At 42.5% G+C, this 24,629-nt stretch overlaps 1 protein-coding gene and 1 pseudogene across 11 annotated transcripts; both read right to left on the reverse strand.

The window, feature by feature from the left end:
* Nucleotides 1-2,257: 2,257 nt before the first annotated feature.
* exoc7 (exocyst complex component 7) lies at nucleotides 2,258-16,990 on the reverse strand. 11 transcript variants are annotated; one of them, XM_029699041.1, is made up of 21 exons: nucleotides 16,786-16,990; nucleotides 16,351-16,416; nucleotides 15,990-16,174; nucleotides 15,466-15,571; nucleotides 15,030-15,252; nucleotides 13,284-13,451; nucleotides 12,052-12,063; nucleotides 8,997-9,065; nucleotides 8,353-8,498; nucleotides 7,636-7,788; nucleotides 7,375-7,473; nucleotides 7,110-7,172; nucleotides 6,901-6,967; nucleotides 6,003-6,041; nucleotides 5,428-5,487; nucleotides 4,756-4,876; nucleotides 4,337-4,432; nucleotides 4,116-4,179; nucleotides 3,468-3,509; nucleotides 3,136-3,269; nucleotides 2,258-2,899 (listed from the first exon to the last, which is right to left on the reverse strand). In XM_029699041.1, the coding sequence occupies exons 1-21, from the start codon at nucleotides 16,843-16,845 to the stop codon at nucleotides 2,797-2,799; spliced, it is 2,076 nt and encodes a 691-aa protein (XP_029554901.1). In that variant the 5' UTR covers nucleotides 16,846-16,990; the 3' UTR covers nucleotides 2,258-2,796. The 11 variants fall into 11 exon arrangements, with proteins under 11 accessions (XP_029554901.1, XP_029554899.1, XP_029554903.1 ...); XM_029699039.1 differs by lacking the exon at nucleotides 8,997-9,065 and adding an exon at nucleotides 9,710-9,802; XM_029699043.1 differs by lacking the exon at nucleotides 12,052-12,063.
* A 955-nt stretch (nucleotides 16,991-17,945) lies between these two features.
* On the reverse strand, nucleotides 17,946-24,629 carry LOC115152695 (Golgi apparatus membrane protein TVP23 homolog B-like; annotated as a pseudogene).

Below are 24,629 nucleotides of genomic sequence, written 5' to 3' on the forward strand. Positions count from 1 at the left end.
AAGCACACAGCCAAGACAACGCAGGAGTGGCTTTGGAAATTAGAGGTCGACTGATTCTGATTTTTCAACGCCGATACCGATTATTGGAGGGCCAAAAAAAGCCGAATGTTTTATTTTTTTATTTGTAATAATGACAATTACAACAATACTGAATGAACACTTATTTTAACTTAATATAATACATCAATAAAATCAATTTAGCCTCAAATAAATAATGAAACATGTTCAATTTGGTTTAAATAATGCAAAAACAAAGTGTTGGAGAAGAAAGTAAAAGTGCAATATGTGCCATGTAAAAAAGATAACGTTTAAGTTCCTTGCTCAGAACATGAGAACATATGAAAGCTGGTGGTTCCTTTTAACATGAGTCTTCAATAGTCCCAGGTAAGAAGTTTTAGGTTGTAGTTATTTTAGGACTATTTCTCTCTATACCATTTGCATTTCATATACCTTTGACTATTGGATGTTCTAATAGGTACTTTAGTATTGACAGCCTGATCTCGGGAGTTGATAGGCTTAAAGTAATAAACAGCGCAATGCTTGAAGCACAGCGAAGAGCTGCTGGCAAACGCAGTAAAGTGCTGTTTGAGTGAATGCTTTTGAGCCTGCTGCTGCCTACCACCGCTCAGTCAGACTGCTCTATCAAATTATAGACTTAATTATAATATAATAACACAGAAATACAAGCCTTAGGTCATTAATATGGTCAAATTTAGAAACTATCATTTCGAAAACAAAATGTTTATTCTTTCAGTGAAATACGGAACCGTTCCGTATTTTATCTAACGGTGGCATCCATAAGTCTAAATATTGCTGTTACATTGCACAACCTTCAATGTTATGTCATAATTATGTAAAATTCTGGCAAATTAATTAGTCTTTGTTAGGAAGAAATGGTCTTCACACAGTTCGCAACAAGCCAGGTGACCCAAACTGCTGCATATACCATGACTCTGCTTGCACAGAACGCAAGAGAAGTGACACACTTTCCCTAGTTAAAAGAAATTCATGTTAGCAGACAATATTAACTAAATATGCAGGTTTTAAAATATATACTTGTGTATTGATTTTAAGAAAGGCATTGATGTTTATGGTTAGGTACACATTGGTTCAACAACAGTGCTTTTTTTCGCGAATACGCTTGTTAAATCCCCCATTTGGCGAAGTAGGCTGTGATTCAATGATAAATGAACAGGCACCGCATCGATTATATGCAACGCAGGACAAGCTAGATAAACTAGTAATATCATCAACCATGTGTAGCTAACTAGTGATTATGTTAAGATTGATTGTTTTTTAATAAGATAAGTTTAATGCTAGCTAGCACCTTGCTGCACTCGCGTAACAGGTAGTCAGCCTGCCACGCAGTCTCCTCATGGAGTGCAATGTAATCGGCCATAATCGGTGTCCAAAAATGCCGATTACCGATTGTTATGAAAACTTGAAATCGGCCCTAATTAATCGGCCATTCCGATTAATCGGTCAACCTCTAGTCTGAATACTTCCCGAATGCACTGTATATCCAACCTCTCTCTGTTCTATCATTCATTAGGGAATCTATTAGACCTTGGCCTCTTGAACTGTCCATTGATATCGCCTACTCTGCTGTCACAAACTCCTCAAGAACTGACAGAAAAAAAATTAACAAGCCCTTTTCCCACTATCACTGACTTTGCTGATAAATTCTTTGCTGAGGGAAAATGTACTTACGATTGTGTTGTGTTCTCTTACCTAGCTATCTTAAGATGAATGCACTAATTGTATGTCGCTCTGAATATATGACTAAAATGTAAATAGAAACACTTGCAAACAATGCTGGGTATTAGTATTAATGTAGAGGAGCTGAATAATAAGGCCAAGTGTCCAACAATAGTCCTACTCCTCTACCTTCCTATTGTTTCTACATTTCCAGCAATAATCCTACTACTCTACCTTCCTATTGCATCTCTCTCTCCAATGCCCATCTCCAAGGTCCTCTACAACTGATGTGTCTGTCGACTCAAATCCAAACGTTAGCTAACTCTCGACATTATTAGCATTTTGATGGTTTCAGGATTTAGTGTGGTCGGAAGGTAGTATCTTATAAAATGTACAGATCCGGCCACGCAATCCTTGTCATGCATTATTGCTGTATTCATCCAATCTTAACATCTATTCTAGATTAAGCTAATACCTTGAAACAAATGGTTTCAAAGATGAAACTAATAGTTTCACCAGAATAACCATAATTTGGAATAAATGACAATGGGACAACAATAATTGACAACTGGTAATTCTATTCTATTAACATCTGATAACATTTCAATTAGATTAGTTGTTAGTACATAACACACTGACTGGACAATTATATGTAGCTACTGTTCTGTTATGCAATTGCATTACCCATCACCAACAAAACAATAACAGCATCATCGCAAATAACAGACTTTGCTTTATTAGATTCAGATGCTCATTGATTGGAGAACAAGTAAATTACATATAAATACATTACTATATAAAAAAAGAGAATAAAGTATGAGACACCCATATGGCAATGGGTGTCTCAGGGGAGGCAGGAGCTCTGGGGTTTATTCAGTAAAACTTTCCAAATGTTGCAGATATAAATAGAATGAATAGAGGTGACACAATTCCCTATTTTATCTGACAGACAATCATATCTGTTCTACACAATGCATTTCTATGTGAACGTTACATCCTCCTGAACAGGCCCTAGGCGTAGGGGACCCAGGAGGTTGAGCTGAGTGTTATGAGGGTTGGGGGTATGGTTACTTTGCCGGTGTGGTCAATGGGCGTGGCTTAGGCTGAGGTATCAAAAAGCCTCTCGATCATCTCCTCCACCTGCTCTGGACGATACTTGTGGTATTTCTCAGGATTTTTGGTGAACGAAATGTTGGCGTATCTGTGAAGGAATTCAACATTCATGAGTAACAACGTTTTGTGTAAACCTACAGCCGTCCTTCCTAACTGAGCTGCGTAGAGAAAGGAAACCCTTTTAGCGAGGTTCTGACTAACAGAAGATGAGCCCAGAAAATAAATGCATTTCCTACAAGTTACAATGGTTACCATCCTTTACAATATGTGAGAGAGAGGAGGAATAACATCGATGTCACAGTAGTGGTGGTGCTTAAGTCTCACCTCTGTAGGAAGGCCCTGTAGGCCTCCGACACCACTTTCCTCTGGGCGTGGCGGATGGCGTCTCTCTGCTCCTTGTCTGGGATGGCCCACACCTTCTGGATCTTACACAGCTCCTCCAGACCATCGTTGAATCCCTACAGAGAGCAAGGGATCAGTCCATAAGCATACGTTTAAACCATACGTTCATGGAGCTAGAGATTAAATTGAAGACATTTTAACTGATATGTTGGCACATTTAAAAAGTATCCAATTCATCACTCTTGAATCCTCAGTATATCCTTGGTAGGGATTGAATGTGTTTTGTGTTACCTGTATGCTGTTGGTTATCTTACCTTAAACTTGTCTTTGATCACCTGACGCTCTTTGTCTTTCAGCTGATGAGAGGGAACATATGGAAGGCCATTTACTTCCCATGTACAGATAAAATAGCAAATGTGCACAGCAAGCTAAGCATGGCAAACAAGGCTGTATGCTTTGTATATTCACCGAGTGTACATCCTTCCTAATATTGAGTTGTCTTCAAAACAGCCTCAATTCGTCAGGGCATGGATTCTACAAGGTGTCGAAAGCATTCCACAGGAATGCTGGCCCATGTTGACTCCAATGCTTCCCAGAGTTGTGTCAAGTTGTCTGGATGTCCTTTGGGTGGTGGACCATTCTTGATACACATGGGAAACTGTTGAGCGTGGAAAAACCCAGCAGCGTTGCAGTTCTTGAAACAAACCGGTGTGCCTGGCAGCTACTACCATACCCCTCTGAATGGCACACATACACAATCCATGTCTCAATTGTTTTAAGGCTTAAAAATCATTCTTTAGCCTCTATCCTCCCCTTCATCTACATTGATTGAAGTGGATTTAACAAGTAACATCAATGAGGGCAATCATAGCTTTCACCTGGATTCAGTCTATCATGGAAAGAGCAGCTGTTCATGTTTTGTACACTCAGTGTACATACGCATATCAAGTAAACAGTCTCACCTTGGTTCCTGGTTGGAAGGCAGGCATGTTCCGGTCCGTAATATGCTCTGTGACCTTGTACCAGCTAAAGAAAAGCAAGACAAACAAAAGAACAGCATGTTATCTAAGATCACAGGAGATAGTTAACGTAGTGCTGGTACTAGCTAGTGATTCAGGAACATGCTGTAGCTACATCTAAATGAGAGCGTACCCAGATGCCCTTCAGCCCATTATGTATTTACCTGCGCTGGTATATCTGTATCTGCTGTTCTATCAGCTCTCTGTATGAACTCTCAGCCTTCTTCTGAGTCACTGTCACCAACTGGATCAGTTCAGACCTGAGGGAGGGACGGACACACACACAGACACACACACACGGACACACAGGGTAATATGGTTAAAATAACATGTGACTTTGACTAAGTATATTCTTGCTTTATGGTATATCAATTCTCTGCCTGAGCATCTGCGTTAGAAAAGGTGTTTGGCTCCGTGGCAAAGTGTTTGTTGATTAGTGTTTACTGTAGGCTATATATATATATGTTTGAGTAGCTGATATCAATAGGGTTACTAGTAGTTTCGAAAGATATCAATTGAAATGGTTTGTGTGTGAGGTCGTGCAGGCACGTTGGTGGGATAATAAGGGGATATCGGGGCCTACTTCTCCAGGGACTTGAGGATGTAGTTGTAGTTGTTGTGGAGGAAGATGGCACTCAGAGCAGAGTCCTCGTACACCTTGGATTTACTGAGAAGATTCAGCTGCAAGTTCCCCAACACTTTACCTGAGAGAGAAGAAAACCAGATTCAGAATCAGCACCAAGGACATTCGTAAACTGTTTGCACATTTTAAATCATCTAGTTAAGGAGATATAAGATATATAGGATCAACTTTGTCATTGAGGGGACGTTTGTGTGGGAGAAAAGTTAAATAATGTGACCAAAACATTTCAAAGCGCTGTCCTTTATATAGCTACTGTACAAATGGATTACATACAGCATGTATCTTTACTTAAAAGGTAGACTCAGCGAGATGACGTAGACGCAATGTAAACAGCAGCAGTTCATTTCGCAACAACTACGAGCATTGAAGGGTGAAGGTTAAACTTCTCCGCTGTTTTGGTCCTGTAGCAACCACCCTGTAACAGCGTGACGCGAACCTTTGCACATGCGCAGATACTCTGTGTGACAGCAAAATCTTGCATCGCATTAATCGCAATATCAGCAGTGCTGCTCGTGGCAACGTTAAAACGCTGAGTCTACCTTTAATTAAGCTCTTGATTTTCTTTATAACATGCAACGTTTTAACATACACAACTTCACTTCCTAAACTTACATATGTAGGTGCTGAGAAGTCTCCTACTGAACTCAGAGCTGCTGGCTGACGAACTGGTCTCTGCAGATTGTAAAACAGTGTTAACATAAGATCTATCTATAACCGTTGAGTTACATAATCCACTGTGTCACTGCTAATTCCTCAACTGGGATATAATATCATATCATCTCCCATGATCTCTTTTGGGATTTCAATTATAGTCATTTTTCTTCCTGTTCAAATAACTTAATTCGTTAGAGGCGAAAGCTTAATTAAAATTGAAATGTAAAATATATGGGAGAGTGTGACTTGCTGGAAAAACGCAATTTCCATAATACTGTAAGCACCTCAGTAGCATGATCCATGTTCCAGTCTTCACAATCATATAAGGATGTAATTCTACTACCCATACTTACTATCAATGTATTTCTGTTAATGGGTTTTGTGTAACATTACTCATCCATTAACTAAATCCTAAACAACATGTTGCTAAAAACCTGAGACCATTCATAAAGTCAGAAACAAATTAATGGCTCTGTCCTTCCCTACTCCTCTGGTAGTGAAGCACCTGTGAAACCTGTCTTGTGTTGGCTTACCTCGGGGGTCTAAAGGGATATTGTACGTGTCCCCCAGTACTTTAGGGCAGAGGCAAGGCAAAAAAGAGAGAGACAGAAAAGATGAGAGAAGCAAAGTGCAAAAGGTTAGAAAAGATATGTTAGTGCAGAGTAAGCAAAGTACTGTTAACAGCCAGACAGCGATAGGTAGAGAGTATGGTGGTTTATGGGAAAGGGGCATGGGGTGAGGGTATAGGGTCACGGTACCGGGATGCAGGAGGGACAGGAGGGACTAACCCGGACAGTGGGGGCCCCTTTTCCTCCTTATTGCTAGTATGATTGGTCTTGTTATGACGGTCCATATCTTACCCTCTCAAAGGGTTCAAATGCTGATATGTGTGGCCATTGAGGTTAGAAATGGTTACCCAGATAGTCCCTAGAAAGGGAACAAACCTGTCCATAGTACAGTATATGGAGTGTCTAGGGGCTCCCTCTAGAGGCAGAGAAAGGCAGTGCAGCAGCGATGGCGAGGAAGAGGTGAAGAAGAAATGAGTTCAAGTCAGCAACACATTAGAGGAAGTTACAGACACAGGGAGAGGAAGAAGGACCAGAAAGAACTCTGGAAGAGAGAAATGCTGATGTGACGTAACCGGAGATAAGGAGGACGTCTAGTTTCTATTACATACATCAGTTGGTGGATACATGGGGACTTCTCCGACAAAGATGGGATGGTCTACTACTACCGTTTCAGAACAGACAAACAATGGACAGACGGAAGCTGGTGGACACTAACAGCAGACCTGGAGCCCATCCCAAATGGCACCCTATTCCCTATATAGTGCGCTACTTTTGAACAGAGCCATATGGGCCCTGGTAACAAGTATGGGTCCTTATAGGAAATAGGGTGCCTAGACAGGACAGTCCAATCAACCCTCCCTACCTTGAGAGGCCAGCATAGCTCCGGCTGTCTCCTGGAAGTCCAGCAGCTGCTGAAGGAACAGGATGGCCTGGGGAAGAGAGAGAGAGAGAGAGAGACCAGGGTGAGGAATAATGTAAGGGATGATGGTATGTGACATGGAGAGGCTAACAGCAACATATGCCACTATATAAACTCCAGACTGTATGTCAAGAGGGAGGGTGTTGGTTTACATTGCTGGTGAGCTCATGGACAGTTCCATCCTTAGGCATGTTGTACTCCTTGTCAGGGTCATTCTGTCATAGAAAAGAGAGCGAGACAAATTTGTCTTCAATATTTTTTCTCTCTTACAAGAACATTAGGAGATGCTGGTCCTAATAAAATGTCCATACATATTATACTGTAAATAGTTTATGAATAGTTTGTTAATGGGTTCAAGCTGTGCATAATATGGTTGAAAGAACTAAGGAGTGATCGGTGGAGGGTAGTTGCTCTTACCTTGATGCTGTCTGCAAACTCCTCCAGGGCTTTGGCTCCGATAGTCTCCATGGACGTGATGAGGGTAGGAAGCTTGTTCTTGGTACTGGCAGCTGTGCCCTGTAGATACATACCATGAAGGGAAAAGGGAAATTAGATCATAATACAATTTAATTCAAAAAGCTTTTTTTGTCCAATGTAAAATTGGCTTTGGCATTACATTTCAGATTGTTTATTGTTAATTCATACATCTGCTTAAGTGAGGCCTGTAGGTTACATTACCTGGAGCGTGGAGTCAAAGTCTGGCTTGGTCTGTTTCAGGTGCCTGAGGATGGGGAAGATGGTGAGGACAGCAGAGTAGTCGTGTCTCATGATGGCCCGGCGTGCTGCCGCTACTATGTTGTCTCCCTCCAGCATCAGGTTGTCCAGGGCTTCCTAAGACACAGGAGATCAGACACAGAAACAGGAGGAGTCAGCTTCACTGTACATATATCAGAGCCGGTACCTCACGCCTCTGTCAACATTCCTATTTTTACTACTTTTTCTTATATATTTCTTTACATTTTTGATCATGTGTATTGTACAGTTGAGGAGAGCTTGCAAGTAAGTATTTCACCATTCCATTAACACCTTGTATCCTGTGCATGAGACCAATAAACTTTGATTTGACAACATTCTCTTTGAAAACAATCTTGTTATTTGCACAGACACAGTAAACTCAGGAGAACATAAATCATGTTATATTAGTCTTCTTCTGGGTAAGAAATTCCTATTGTTCGCCTGTCTTTGGTTGAGACCTGACCATACAGTGAACTATGATATTACTGTCCTCATCTGACATGAAAAAAAGAGGCAACCGAAATGATAAAGGTCTGTGGTTTGGCTGTCTGAGGCCTGACCTATATGAGGGAGTCATAAAGGCCTGTGGTTTGCCTGTCTGAGGCCTGACCTATATGAGGGAGTCATAAAGGCCTGTGGTTTGCCTGTCTGAGGCCTGACCTGTATGAGGGAGTCAAAGGTCTTCTTCTGGTGGTGTTCAGGGATGATCTCTGTGAGCAGGGCATATTCACTCTGGGCCAGCTTCACAAAGGCACTGATGCAGTGGATGTAAGAGTCGATCTCTATGTCCAGGACATCATCCTTCCCTGAGGGGCACACGGTGAGGTCAGTTAGGGGACAGGGTGGAGAGGAGATTTGGTGGACCAGGGGCATTGGGCAGGTTGCAATAATACCAACAATCCTGACTGAGAATTATGACTGTTTAGATATGTGTATTTACAGCATGCTTACTTGATGTGCTACTTCCATGAATGGTGTTTTTTCCGATAAATATCGGGCATGTATTTGTAAAAAATTATATTCACTGTATTTCAAAAGCAAAATGGAGAATGCCAGTAGGGGAGAATTTACTTCACATTGATATAATGACAGTATATTAGCTGAAAGGAACCACTGACTACTATTTGATGAGGTTTTTTTAAACAATAATAGCTAACTTTTTAATTGTCAGCACATATCCACTGGCTTCCATAGCGGTCAATGGATGTGTGCTGAACCTGGTATCACATCCTATGGGCTTGAATACTGGTGGGTGTCTTGTTCCCCATACTGGACATTTTGGAGCAAACTTCCCCCTTACTCACCTGCTGCTGCCCCATGCTTGTCGGTCAGGGCGTCTGACTGGTGTTTGACCCGCTGGTCATGATCGTGACCTGATGGGTGGGGGGAGGGGGGGTATAGTGATGGAACCAGGCTCACTCCTGGGGCCTATAGGCCGAGTGGTAAGACTGGGACTCACCTAGAAACATATACTGACCACCAAGCACCCAGCGGGGAAAGCAGAGAACACCCTTGTTGGGGGGCAGGGGGAGGTCAGGGGGACCAGTGGGTTTGTGCGTTTGTTTGACCTGTGTCTGAGATAGTTAGTGGATGTTATAGCTTTTACAGGAGCCAGATTTACATGACTTTGAAAGCCAGAAGTCACACCAGTTTAGACCTGCTGCAGTTCTAACACGTATTACGTGTTGGAAGTAAACTTCTATTACCAAATACTACATTTCAATGTGGTATATTTCAGGCTAGCTAAAAAGGAGTTATAACATTCACCTTACACTGAAGATGAAACATTTGAATTACAACTATATTTTGTATTCATTAAACAACATAACTTAAATTATTTGCAGCGTCTAACAGCCAGTGACTCTGTAGTGGTTCCTGTGTGTCTGTTGTTTAACAAAAACAACAAGTTAACCTGGACAAGAGCAACAGACCAGTAACCCCAGTACACTGGCATAGTGATAGAGAGAGAGAGAGAGAGAGACACCGAAGACAAGACAACAAAGCCAGGGTGCGTTACCTTCCAAAGGAGTGAGGTTAGAGCCCCCCTTTTTCCCATCCAGACCATGCTGAGAGTACTGTTTGAGAAGGTTCTGAGCCTTGCGAATGGTCCCTGCTCCCATAGAGTGACACACAGACACAATCCAGGGGTCCACAGAGAAGAAAAGAAGATAGAGAAACGAAGTAGGAACGGGGGAAGAGAGATGAGAGGAAGAGAGCTAGGAAGTGTGATGAAGATACACCAACACCACATCCCTTCACCACCACCAATCATGAGTGAGAAGAGATGGGGGGGCAATGGGAACCGTGGCCTAGCACCGCTACTACACAACACAGAAATACAACTACAAGGTAGAACTACAGCACAGCTAGATAAACACACTATGACGGGTGCGCCGAAGCACACTCCACCAGCAAGGTCACAAAAAGAAAATGTAAAGGTTAGGTTCATTATACAAACACAAACAAAAACAGCCATCAGAATTAACAATACATTCATTTCAGCATTGTTATTATGGACATTCACTCACACTACTACTGTTATAACATTAACGTAGCATTGGTAGGTAAAATTGTTACATGGTTATATGTTTTACATCTTATAGATGTGTAGATTCATACAAAAGCCTGAGTTAATGCAAACAAATAGAGAGCAAGTAAAACAGTACGCGATTACGACTTGGGTTTTTGTGTTAGTAAGCATGTGATGCATTATTAGTAATATCAATGAAGTGGGAGACAGAATAGAAATAATGATGCAGAAATATATCTATGTAGAAATGTCTGAAACAATCCTTATTCCTCAACCTATGCTTTGCCTATGATGTTTTCAATTCTAGCAACATTAGCTATTACTGAGCAAATGTTTTGATCAATTATAATAGAATTGAATATACAGTGAGGGAAAAAAAGTATTTGATCCCCTGCTGATTTTGTACATTTGCCCACTGACAAAGAAATAATCAGTCTATAATTTTAATGGTAGGTTTATTTGAACAATGAGAGACAGAATAACAACAACAAAAATCCTGAAAAACGCATGTCAAAAATGTTATAAATTGATTTGCATTTTAATGAGGGAAATAAGTATTTGACCCCCTCTCAATCAGAAAGATTTCTGGCTCCCAGGTGTCTTTATACAGGTAACGAGCTGAGATTAGGAGCACACTCTTAAAGGGAGTGCTCCTAATCTCAGTTTGTTACCTGTATAAAAGACACCTGTCCACAGAAGCAATCAATCAGATTCCAAACTCTTCACCTCCTGAGATGTGTGCAAACCTGGTGGCCAACTACAATAAACGTCTGACCTCTGTGATTGCCAACAAGGGTTTTTCTACCAAGTACTAAGTCATGTTTTGCAGAGGAGTCAAATACGTATTTCCCTCATTAAAATGCAAATCAATTTATATATGCCTTCCCTGTGGCTCAGTTGGTAGAGCATGGGGTTTGCAACATCAGCATGGTGTGTGCAATGCCAGGGTTGTGGGTTCGATTCCCACGGGGGGCCAGTACAAAAAATGCATGAAATGTATGAAATGTATGCATTCACTACTGTAAGTCGCTCTGGATAAGAGCGTCTGCTAAATGACTAAAATGTAAATGTAAAATGCTAACATTTTTGACATGCGTTTTTCTGTTTTTTTTTTGTTGTTATTCTGTCTCTCACTGTTCAAATAAACCTACCACTAAAATTATAGACTGATCATTTCTTTGTCAGTGGGCAAACGTACAAAATCAGCAGGGGATTAAATACTTTTTCCCTCACTGTAAGCCATGTAGCAAATGCATTGTTATAGCATAGGAGCATTTAGTTATCGAATCTTGCAGGCCATGTGGTTAAATTACTTCTAAATCAAGCGGTATAAATATGTTCATGTTCTGTATTTCGCTGATTTTGATGGAGAAAATGTTAGCTTTTCAGGACGGTCAATATAAACCATCTATAAACTACCTTAAAATACTTTATAACTTTTTATATTGGTTGCAGAGCAGTCACAATACACACAAAACCCAAACACTTCTGGCAAACACCAAAGAAACTGCAAAACTGGGAGGTCAAAATAAAGACATGCAAGATGCTTCTGTCAAGTCTGCCTCTTCCTCCTGTATCCAACTACATCAAGAAACCCCACTGGAGGTGACCAACTAACCTAAGTGACAAAAACAACAAACTATCAATCACGCTGAATAGGGGAGCGGTAGCATAACTGTTTCCACGTCAGATGGCATGTTTCTAGTTCACGGTGTTCTGGTCACTGACTATGGCACCCTCGTTTGTGGTGAAATGTGGCGTCCAGTTAACAGAAGCAAGCGATGGTAACGAGACGATAGAGAGAGACACACTAAAGCTTTTCTCTTTACCTGGGATGTAGACTGTCATCACCATCATCATCACAATACACATGAGGATTATAAAACAAGAGGAAAGCAGAGGGGTTAGTTGGGGTCATGACAAGGAGAAGACAAAATCACAGGAACATATAGCCTACGTCCCTAATGGCACCCTATTCCTTACATACAGTAGTGTACTACTTTTGACCAGGGACCTATGGACCCTGGTCAAAAGCAGTGTACTATATAGGGAATAGGGTTCCATTTGGGATGTAATCATAGAAGGGGTGGTGAGGGACACTGTCGTCCATTAATACGGCTGATGATGCTAGAGAAGCTCGGTAGTCGTGACGACAATGATGAATCATGCTCTCAGTGATTTGGAGGACACTTGAAACAGAATAGAATTACGCAAGAGGGGGAACTATAACCAATCATCTGATTCAGAATGTTCAGACCAGAGGGACATTCTTAAGTGTGTGAGCTATCTGAAATTGTATTACAGTGTATGATAATAGATTATCTTGATATCTACACTGAGTGTACAAAACATTAGGTACACCTTCCTAATATTGAGTTGCACCCCCTTTTGCCCTCAGAACAGCCTCAATTCGTTGTGGCATGGACTCTACAATGTATCAAAAGCGTTCCACAGGGATGCTGGCCCACGTTGACTCCATTGCTTCCCACAGTTGTGTCAAGTTGGCTAGATGACCTTTGGGTGGTGGACCATTCTTTATATACACGGGAAACTGTTAAAGGAGAGAAAAACCCAGCAACGCTGCAGTTCTTGACACACTCAAACCAGCGCCTGGAACCTACTTCCATACCCTGTTCAAAAGGCACTTCAATCTTTTGTCTTGCCCATTCACCCTCTGAATGGCACACACACATTCCATGTCTCAATTGTCTCAAGGCTTAAAACTCCTTATTTCACCTGTCTCCCCTCCCCCATCTACACTTACTATGGTGGATTTAACAGGTGACATCAATAAGGGACCATAGCTTTCACCTGGATTCACCTGGTCAGTCTCATTGAAAGAGCAGATGTTCAAAATGTTTTGTACACTCAGAGTGTATATTCCTGTTTGGTGACTGTGATGAAGTAATGCATTCTGTGAATTTGTGGTAGATATGAACCTGTTTGTGGTGGGTATGATTTTAGCATACGGATGAGAGTGATAGTGACACTATAGCTATAGTTGAATCGTCATGGAGGCACAGCAGAGTGTAACGTTACCGGGCCGCATCAGGGCACTGACCTGGTCTCTTGGGTGCCTTCTTAGTGGGCGTGTCCTTGCGTTTGGTCTGCACGGCGGGCGAGTAGAGGATGCCAGAAGAGGCAGAACTCTTCCGGAAGTGGTCTTTCAGACCCTTGATGGAGCGGTCCAACTGATTGGAGCGGATCTGGAAGTACACATTCATAAAGTCTGCAGAGCAGAGAGGAGATGTGGTCAAGAGGAGAGGACAACTATCATACATAAATATGGTTATGAAATCTACAGCTATGTTAGGAGCAGGTTTTGAGTACAACTGTTGAACATAATCATGAAGTCTGCAGAGGTAGAGAAGAAGTGGTCTGGACGACAACCACCATAAAACCCATAATTATGGAACTGACAAGGGTGTGGTAGGTTCTGAGTACACCAATGCAAGGAAAAGGTTTTCAACTGATCATGTAGTGTGCTGAAGGGTATCCTTGGGACGTCCTAACTCTGACCTCACCCCATTGAAGTTGAAAACGGTTGGGTTAAGTTAGGTGTATGGTTAGGTTTATGGTAGGGGTGTCCCAAGGATCCCGGATAGCACTAACCCTGAGAGAAGGGGCAGCTAGTCTGTTTCTGCCACTTACGGTTCCTGAGGGTGAGATGGGTTGATGCTGGTAGGGATCTCATCTGACCCTATCCACCGTCCTGCTACTGCTCTTCCTGCTGGCTGACCGAATCCTCATCCTCCTCATTGACACTGGCTTCATCTGAGTGACCTGCACTGCAATCTCCTATTGCCCTGTTATCTCTCCTCAACACGTAATCCACATAACATCTACATAATAGTATTAAGTCTACATGTAGTGGAGCAGCTTGAGAGTTTCAAGTTCCTTGGTGTCCACATCACCAACAAACTGACATGGTCCAAGCACACCAAGACAGTACTGAAGAGGGCACGACAAAACCTATTCCCACTCAGGAGACTGAAAAGATTTGTCATGGGTCCTCAGATCCTCAAAAGGTTCTACAGCTGCACCATCGAGAGGATCCTGATTGGTTGCATCACTGCCTGGTATGGCAAATGCTCAGCCTCCGACCGCAAGGCACTACAGAGGGTAGTGCGTACGGCCCAGTACATCACTGGGGCCAAGCTTCCTGCCATCCAGGACCTCTATACCAGGCGGTGTCAGAGGAAGGCCCTAAAAATTGTCAAAGACTCCAGCCACACTAGTCATAGTCTGTTCTCTCTGCTACTGCATGGCAAGCGGTAACGGAGAACCAAGTCTAGGTCCAAGAGGCTTCTAAACAGCTTCTACCCCAAAGCCATAAGACTCCTGAATAATCAAATCAAATGGTTACCCAGACTATTTGCATTGCCCCCCCCCCCCCCCCCCCGCCCCGCCATACATGACTCTGTACCGGAACCCCCTGTATATAGCCTCGCTATTGTTATTTTACTGCTGCACTTCGATTATTTGTTACTTTTATTTCTTTAGGTATTTTCCTTAAAACTGTATTATTGGTTCAGGGCTTGTAAGTAAGCATTTCACTGTAAGGTCACCTGTTGTATTCGGCGCATGTGACAAATAAAATTTGATTTGATTTATGTACTATAAAAGAGAATCAGCATCCTTTGAAAAGAAACCGATGAACCGATGAAACGGACATCAATGGAAGAGTGAGTGCATTTCATGTACAGTACAAGTACCCTGGTTGAGTCCATACTCCAAGGGACTACGCTAAAGGAGAAATGACTGGGGACTGAGTTCAGTGACAATGTATAAAGTGTGGGTGATCTACCCTGGTTGCGTCCGTACTCCACCAGCCAGCCAGAGATACAGATGATATCCTGTAGCACGGCCTCAGGGAGGTGTTCTAGAGTCACCTCCTCCTGAACCTCCAGCTCCTCATCTACAGTGATGGCATCCAGGATCAAGATGGGAGGAACAGGCTTACTGTAGCGTGTCAGCAGACCACGGAACTCAGCCTCCAGCAGCTCCTTACCCTTCTCAAACCGTGCTTTCTGTAGATAGCAAAAAGTACAGTGAGGTAAGTATTTAATGTTGAGAATGTATTGTTATTGATAACAGGATGTGAGGAATGAGATTAGAGGGAGTGAGAGAGAGAGACAGAGACAGGGGATGAGAGAGGGGGGACGAAAGAGAGAAAGAAGAGAGAAAGAGAGAGAGCAAGAAAACAACAGCGAGTGAAAGAGACCGATATTTGAGTACTGTACCACTGTATTGAGCTCAGGGCTATCTGGGTTGTTGTCCTGAAAGTACTCAACAGCTTTCTGGATCTTGGCAATGCAGGCCAGGTACTCATCTAGTCTGCCCGTTGGCCTGGAACATAGAAACATAGCACCAGGTATCAGCTTTGGTCTGTTATCCCAAGCTAAGACATTTTGCCCGAACTGTTAGCTAGTAGTTAACAGCACTGCTTACAGTACTCTCTACTCCAACACAGGAAGCAATAGGACAGCAATAGGACAGTGCTGAATAAAATATGATGACTGTCATATCACGGAAGTTTAAATCCAAGGATAATAGGATAATAGTTAAGTAGAGCGAGATAATGCAAAAATAGCCTTGCGCCGACTTTTGGGTCAAAACGTTACACTCAATAAAACTGTGTGAAAATTGTATTTATTTTAATTAACCTTTATTTAACAGTGTGCAGCTGTCTATCTAAATAGATGCCAGTCTCTCTCTCTGTCTGTCTGTCTGTCTGTCTGTCCCCGGAGCCCTGTCTGACTCTCACCCCTCTCTGATGATCTTGTCGGTGTCCTTGGCTACATGGTAATAACTGATGACATGGTCCATGCAGGACAGGGTCTTATCCACATTCTCCTGAAGCCTCTGTAGGTTCTCTGTCTGCTTGTGTACTGGGATGATGGAGTTCTCCAGCTGCATCAGACGACTCTCAAACGATGACAAGATGGACACCTGCATGGGAGCAGTGGTGGGTTGCAGAAAGAGTCAGCAGTAAAATAACAGTTTATGTGGAATTACTAGGCCTAGGTTTCAAGTGTACAGTACAGATTGACTTTTGTATTCACCAACTATATGAAATATATTTCTAGGAGTATTGAGTGGGAAAAGAGTGTCAACCTGCAACATACCATTCCTTTAGTCAGCTGATCACTCTTCTCCATATTCTCTCGGATGAAGGACAGGGTTTCCTGTTCCTGTTACTCATAGAGGGAACGGACGAATTATGACAACAGCGGCCCAAGAGGCAGGATAGTGACAGGAATGTCTACAATAAAGCCTAGCTTGGTTATGTTGGAACATCTGCTTATCAACCATTCCTAGTGTAACGTTAAAGGTCTGAGAACGCTGATCACAGAAAAACGCCTCTGTGTGGCTGTGTTACGACAGGTCAAGTCTGGTATGACTGTGTAGTGTACACTTGTAAACTCATTTCAACAAATTACACGTATAACATGCATAGAGAGGACAACATGTAGTGGCCAAAGTCAAATGTCTCTTAGCTAGTAAATAATGCTAGTTAGCTAGCTAGAGATTTCCTTCCCTTCCCATTTCCTGAAACGGACCTGCTTTAGTTTCTCCTCTATCTCCCTCTTCCTCGCGGACGCATCCTCGGTCGGAATCATCCTGGGTGTTTTTGGCAAACGTAGATACAGAAGAAAGGCCACCAATATTGAAAATATAATAGCAAAAGCTATTCAACAAAATAATAACAATGACCCCCAGATTCTCATCAGCTGGGGCGGGGCAATCAAAACGGGATCGCTTCCGTATCCGTCTTCTTCACATCAGTCATGAACAGCGGCCATCTTTGTTGTGAAAGAAAACGTTGCAATAATGTTCCACAAGATGTCGCTGTCGATCCTAACATTTGTTGCGCACTGAACCTAATTTATGACCAACATGCACGACTGACGTAAGTAGTCTTATGAGTTACTTTAAAATATTGATTCAGTTATGCCACATCATTTAATTTAATGAAAATACCTTCTCATCAAGTTCACATGAGTAAAACTGTAAAACAGAGAGGTGTAATCAAATCATATTTTATTTGTCACATGCGCCGAATACAACAGGTGTAAATCTTACCACGTAATGTTTACTTACAACCCCTTAACCAACAATGCAGTTAAGAAAAAAGAGTTGAGAAAATATTTACTAAATAAAATAAATAAAAAATAAAATAAATAAGTAACACAATAAAATAATGAGATTTCAGATTCCTAAAAAAGTTTAGTAATGCACTTCATGAAGTAAATCCAGAATAAATCAAAAACACACAGCTCATTTTGGAAATGTTATAATGTTATATATGTATTTGCCCAAAAATATGCCTCACATTTTTTTTAACATAAATATACTATTTACACATGAACTTGATCTTCTATATTGCTTTACAACCATCAGATTTATACAGGCAACATGATTGTACAATACAAGTCAGAAACAACAATTCACTGTATTGTATAAAGTCTAGGGATAAAGTGCAAAACAACAAATTAAACAGATAAGGCTTTGAGTCAGTATAGCTACAGTGGAAAAGCACAGACTTATCTAGAAATTATCCTTTTTCTTACTTGAAATGGTATCATAATGTGAAAACTCTTCAAAGGTAAGCAATGTCACAAAATGTTTCTAATTTGCATTAGTTTCTAGTAAAACTCTAGGTATACTGTAGCATTCAAAATAATGCAAACATAAGTTAAAATCTGAGAGCAGTCACCCTCTATGACTCTTCTTGTTTAGTCATTGCCTGTCAGAGAGAAAACACACAAAACAAAAACACAACATTAGATACGCACACAAAATCCTTATTTAAATAAATACAGACAATTCTCGTCCATTTCAGGAAGGCCTACACATTGCATCCCAATTCTCCATCCTTCTCCCGAAGTATGTCAGGGAGCCTTCAAGTGCACACTTCTGGAAATGGATGGAGAATCAGGACTTTTTTAAATTTATTTATTTATTTAATTTTATTTCACCTTTATTTAACCAGGTAGGCTAGTTGAGAACAAGTTCTCATTTGCATCTGCGAGCTGGCCAAGATAAAGCAAAGCAGTTTGACACATACAACAACACAGAGTTACACATGGAATAAACAAACATACAATCAATGATACAGTAGAAAAATCTATATACAGCATGTGCAAATGAGGTAGGATAAGAGAGGTAAGGCAATAAATAGGCCATGGTGGCGAAGTATGTAAAAAAACAATTTTTTATAAAATGTATGCACTCTACTGTAAGTCGCTCTGGATAAGAGCGTCTGCTAAATGACTAAAATGTAAATGTAAAAATGAAGTAATTACAATATAGTAATTAAACACTGGAATGGTAGGATGTGCAGAAGATGAATGTGCAAGTAGAGATACTGGGGTGCAAAGGAGCAAGATAAATAAATAAATGAATACAGTATGGGGATGAGGTAGATTGGATGGGCTAATTTACAGATGAGCTATGTACAGGTGCAGTGATCTGTGAGCTGCTCTGACAGCTGGTGCTTAAAGCTAGTGAGGGAGATATGAGTCTCCAGCTTTAGCTATTTTTGCAGTTCGTTCCAGTCATTGGCCGCAGAGAACTGGAGACTCAAAGGAAGAAATGGCTTTGGGGGTGACCAGTGAGATATACTTGCTGGAGCGCGTGCTACGGGTGGGTGCTGCTATGGTGACCAGTGAGCTGAGATAAGGCGGGGCTTTACCTAGCAGAGACTTGTAGATGACCTGGAGCAAGTGGCTTTGGCGACGAGTATGAAGCGAGGACCAGCCAATGAGAGCGTACAGTTCGCAGTGGTGGGTAGTATATGGGGCTTTGGTGACAAAATGGATGGCACTGTGATAGACTGCATCCAATTTGTTGAGTAGAGTGTTAGAGGCTGTTTTGTAAATGACATTGCCGAAGTCGAGGATCGGTAGGATGGTCAGTTTTACGAGGGTATGTTTGGCAGCATGAGTGAAGGAGGCTTTGTTGTGAAATAGGAAGCCAATTCTAGATTTCATTTTGAATTGGAGATGTTTAATGTGAGTCTGGAAGGAAAGTTTACAGTCTAACCAGACACCTAGGTATTTGTAGTTGTTCACATATTCTAAGTCAGAACCGTCCAGAGTAGTGATGCTGGACAGGCGGGCAGGTGCGGGCAGCGATCGGTTGAAGAGCATGCATTTGGTTTTACTTGCATTTAAGAGCAGTTGGGGGCCACGGAAGGAGAGTTGTACGACAAGGACAGCGTTTTTCCATCTACGTAACATTGCATAAATCAGAAACTTTCTGTCCAAAAATGGTGCAGAAAAATTAATCCATGCTTTTGTTACTTCTAGGCTGGACTACTGCAATGCTCTACTTTCCGGCTACCCGGATAAAGCACTAAACAAACTTCAGTTAGTGCTAAATACGGCTGCTAGAATCCTGACTAGAACCAAAAAATTTGATCATATTACTCCAGTGCTAGCCTCCCTACACTGGCTTCCTGTTAAGGCAAGGGCTGATTTCAAGGTTTTACTGCTAACCTACAAAGCATTACATGGGCTTGCTCCTACCTATCTTTCCGATTTGGTCCTGCCGTACATACCTACACGTACGCTACGGTCACAAGACGCAGGCCTCCTAATTGTCCCTAGAATTTCTAAGCAAACGGCTGGAGGTAGGGCTTTCTCCTATAGAGCTCCATTTTTATGGAATGGTCTGCCTACCCATGTGAGAGACACAGACTCAGTCTCAACCTTTAAGTCTTTACTGAAGACTTATCTCTTCAGTAGGTCCTATGATTAAGTATAGTCTGGCCCAGGAGTGTGAAGGTGAACGGAAAGGCTGGAGCAACGAACCGCCCTTGCTGTCTCTGCCTTGCCGGTTCCCCTCGCTCCACTGGGATTCTCTGCCTCTAACCCTATTACAGGGGCTGAGTCACTGGCTTACTGGTGTTCTTCCATGCCGTCCATGGGAGGGGTGCGTCACTTGAGTGGGTTGAGTCACTGACGTGGTCTTCCTGTCTGGGTTGTCCCCCCCCCCCCCTTGGGTTGTGCCGTGGCGGAGATCTTTGTGGGCTATACTCGGCCTTGTCTTAGGATGGTAAGTTGGTGGTTGGAGACATCCCTCTAGTGGTGTGGGGGCTGTGCTTTGGCAAAGTGGGTGGGGTTATATCCTGCCTGTTTGGCCCTGTCCCGGGGTATCATTGGATGGGGCCACAGTGTCTTCTGATCCCTCCTGTCTCAGCCTCCAGTATTTATGCTGCAGTAGTTTATGTGTCGGGGGGCTAGGGTCAGTCTGTTACATCTGGAGTATTTCTCTTGTCTTATCCGGTGTCCTGTGTGAATTGAAATATGCTCTCTCTAATTCTCTCTTTCTCTCTTTCTTTCTTTCTCTCGGAGGACCTGAGCCCTAGGACCATGCCTCAGGACTACCTGGCATGATGACTCCTTGCTGTCCCCAGTCCACCTGGCCGTGCTGCTGCGGCTATGGAACCCTGACCTGTTCACCGGAAGTGCTTGTTGCACCCTCGACAACTACTATGATTATTATTATTTGACCATGCTGGTCATTTATGAACATTTTAACATCTTGACCATGTTCTGTTATAATATCCACCCGGCACAGCCAGAAGAGGACTGGCCACCCCTCATAGCCTGGTTCCTCTCTAGGTTTCTTCCTAGGTTTTTGGCCTTTCTAGGGAGTTTTTCCTAGGGAGTTTTTCCTAGCCACCGTGCTTCTTTCACATGCATTGCTTGCTGTTTGGGGTTTTAGGCTGGGTTTCTGTACAGCACTTTGAGATATCAGCTGATGTACGAAGGGCTATATAAATTAATTTGATTTAATTTGATTTGATCTGGAGGTTAGTTAACACAGTGTCGAAAGAAGGGCCAGAGGTATACAGAATGGTGTCGTCTGCGTAGAGGTGAATCAAAGAATCACCAGCAGCAAGAGCGACATCATTGATGTACACAGAGAAGAGAGTCGGCCCGAGAATTGAACCCTGTGGCACCCCCATAGAGACTGCCAGAGGTCCGGACAACATTCCCTCCGATTTGACCCACTGAACTCTATCTGAGAATTAGTTGGTGAACCAGGAGAGCAGTCATTTGAGAAACCAAGGCTGTTGAGTCTGCCAATAAGAATGTTGTGGTTGACGGAGTTGAAAGCCTTAGTCGATGAATACGGCTGCACAGTAATGTCTCTTATGGCGGTTATGATATCGTTTAGGACCTTGAGTGTGGCTGAGGTGCACCCATGACCAGCTCTGAAACCAGATTGCATAGCGGAGAAGGTATGGTGTGATTCGAAATGGTCGGTAATGTCATAGACGTCGATGAACGGTGACCAAAATGCACCGGGTATAGTGCTCATCTTTCTACTTTATTTGAAAGAACACTCAAAACAAAATAAACAGACGACGAAACAGTTCCATAAGGCACACAGGCTATACAGAAAATAACCACCCACAAAGACACAGGAAAAACAGGCTGCCTAAGTATGGCTTCCAATCAGAGACAACGAAAGACACCTGTCTCTGATTGGAAGCCATACCTGGCCACACATAGAAAAAGAAACATAGAAATAGAAAACTAGAACCAAAATCCCCTAGAACCAAAAAACCCCAAAACACACAAAACAAACACCCCCTGCCACGCCCTGACCATACTACAATTACAAATGACCCCTGTTTGTTATCTTGGCTTTCGAAGACCTTAGTAAGGCAGGGTAGAATAGATATAGGTCTGTAGCAGTTTGGGTCTAGAATGTCTCCCCCTTTGAAGAGGGGGATGACCACGGCAGCTTTCCAATCTATGGGAATCTCAGACGATACGAAAGAGAGGTTGAACAGGCTAGTAATATGGGGTTGCAACAATTTTGGCAGATCATTTTAGAAAGAGAGGGTCCAGATTGTCTAGCCCGGCTGATTTGTAGGGGTCCAGATTTTGCAGCTCTTTCAGAACATCAGCTATCTGGATTTGGGTGAAGGAGAAGTGGAGGAGGTTTGGGTGAGTTGCTGTGGGGAGCGCAGAGCTGTTGACCGGTGTAGGGGTAGCCAGCTGGAAAGCATGGCCAGCCGTAGAAAAATGCTTATTGAAATTCTCAATTATAGTGGATTTATCAGTGGTAACAGTGTTTCCTAGCCTCAGTGCAGTGGGCAGCTGGGAGGAGGTGCTCTTATTCTCCATGGACTTTACAGTGTCCCAGAACGTTTTTGAGTTTGTGCTACAGAATGCAAATTTCTGCTTGAAAAAAGCTAGCCTTAGCTTTCCTAATTGCCTGTGTATATTTGTTCCTAACTTCCCTGAAAAGTTGCATATCACCGGGGCTGTTCGATGCTAATGCAGAACGCCACAGGATGTTTTTTGTGCTGGTCAAGGGCAGTCAGGTCTGGAGAGAACCAAGGGCTATATCTGTTCCTGGTTCTACATTTTTTGAAAGGGGCATGCTTATTTAAGATGGTGAGGAAGGCACTTTTAAAGAACAACCAGACATCCTCTACTGACGGGATGAGGTCAATATCCTTCCAGAATACCAGGGCCAGGTCGATTAGAAAGGCCTGCTCGCTGAAGTGTTTTAGGGAGCGTTTGACAGTGATGAGAGGTGGTCGTTTGACCGCAGACCCATTACGGATGCAGGCAATGAGGCAGTGAACACTGAGATCTTGGTTGAAAACAGCAGAGGTGTATTTGGAGGGCAAGTTGGTTAGTATTATATCTATGAGGGTGCCCGTGTTTACGGATTTGGGGTTGTACCTGGTGGGTTCATTGATAATTTGTGTGAGATTGAGGGCATCAAGCTTAGATTGTAGGATGGCCGGGGTGTTAAGCATGTCACAGTTGTCAGACTATGCATTCAAAAAGTTACCCATCCAGAATAGTTAGTAGCCATGTTCTTCAAACTGGTCCTACCACCCACTTTACAGCGAACATATCCGACAGGTTACCCCCCTGTAGCACCCCGCCCATGATGACCGTGGTCTGGGTGGAGGAGAGAGGTACGAGATTATAAGAACTGGGCCTTTATGGCTGACATCGGAGCAACATCCTCATAGTGAGAGAGCACTGGCAAAGCTAACAATTAACTTGCCGAGTTCATCTTGAAAGAGATGAGGGTGTTGATGAGTAATGTGAATAGTGACGCCTTACACAGTATGTCTGACAATGAAGCAATCTCCACAAATTGAGAGAGCACTGGCAAAGCTAAGAACTAACAATTAACTCAAGCTGTGTTGACACCCATGTGATATTCACTTTAAAATATAATGGACTAGATTTGACTAACCAGCCATTTGATCTTGAAGGAGAAGAGTGTGCTGAAGACAAAGCAGACCCAGATGACTGGACACATGACCAGGCCCAACCAGAAGATCCTCGACTTGGATCTGACACCAGCTGCTTCAAATTCCCCCGAGGCTGATAGGAAAGAGAGGACAATCTCACATCTGTGGATGCCAACTAGCTTGTTGACCAAGTAAGTATTTGGCAATACAAAGTGCTGGGTAAATTCTAGAATTGAGGGTTATAATGCTTTGAGTGTATCCAAAGAAAGACCACATGTATATACAGTAATAGGCTTTGTTATGACATCAAAATCCAGAGTCGATACAGGTTCTATAGAACTAGGTTTTACCCCTACAGAAGAAGGTATTTCAGTGGAGGGCAGTTAGTTACTATCTACCCCGAAAGGACTGGGATGTGTGTGACCTACCGCTCTGGACTCAAACAACCCAGTGGCTTTTTCTATCGTCCATCCAGCTGGTTCCACCACCTCAGGCCCACCATCAACCGCCCAGTGATGTTCTGAAATATGGTAGAGGAGTCAATACATCATTAGGCTACTTAGTTAAACAAAAGAGACAGAGGGTTGACAATATGTTATATTGATATTTTATTGATCTTCTATTGCAGTTCTATTGGGGTTTTCTTACTATTCTATTACTATTCTATTGCTGTTTTGTTCTACAGTATTACTGTTTAGGGCCTACCTTAATGGTCCAGAAGTCAGCTGACAGGAAGAGGATGACGGTGACCATGCAGACAATGAAGCTACTGCTGAGGAGTTCACAGAGTAGGTACACCAAGATAGCACTCTGAGGAACATGTGGAAGGAGGAGGCCATTGGATGCCTGTAAAATATGATATGAATGGGTCTGTGGCTTGTATTCAGGCCAGTTCAGTTTTCTGGCTGAGCCACTGAGTGCAATGCTGAACCAAATTTCTTGATTTTAGTCTTCTTTGACTACCCTACTCTGCATCAAACAGGGAGACGTCATCATCATTGTTGTCATCCTACAAACATAGGGAAGAAAACATTAATGGAAACATTCAGAAAACATGTAATGTATGTAGATGTACTTACCTAGAGTGCCTGTGCTGTTACTAATTTCCACAGGTACTTGTACTTGACCCATGGCATCTGATAAACATTGTTCTTTTACCCGCAT

This window comes from Salmo trutta, chromosome 18, assembly GCF_901001165.1.
Source record: "Salmo trutta chromosome 18, fSalTru1.1, whole genome shotgun sequence".
NCBI lineage: Eukaryota > Metazoa > Chordata > Actinopteri > Salmoniformes > Salmonidae > Salmo > Salmo trutta.

Excerpts from the sequence above, each read along its gene's own strand:
- exoc7 (XM_029699050.1), bottom strand. The coding sequence starts at position 16,845 with ATGATTCCGACCGAGGATGCGTCCGCGAGGAAGAGGGAGATAGAGGAG. Across the intron at positions 15,572-15,989 it reads GACAAGATCATCAGAGAGGG|GCCAACGGGCAGACTAGATG; the intron begins GTGAGAGTCAGA and ends TCTATGTTCCAG. Across the intron at positions 3,270-3,467 it reads TGATCAAAGACAAGTTTAAG|GGATTCAACGATGGTCTGGA; the intron begins GTAAGATAACCA and ends TGCTCTCTGTAG.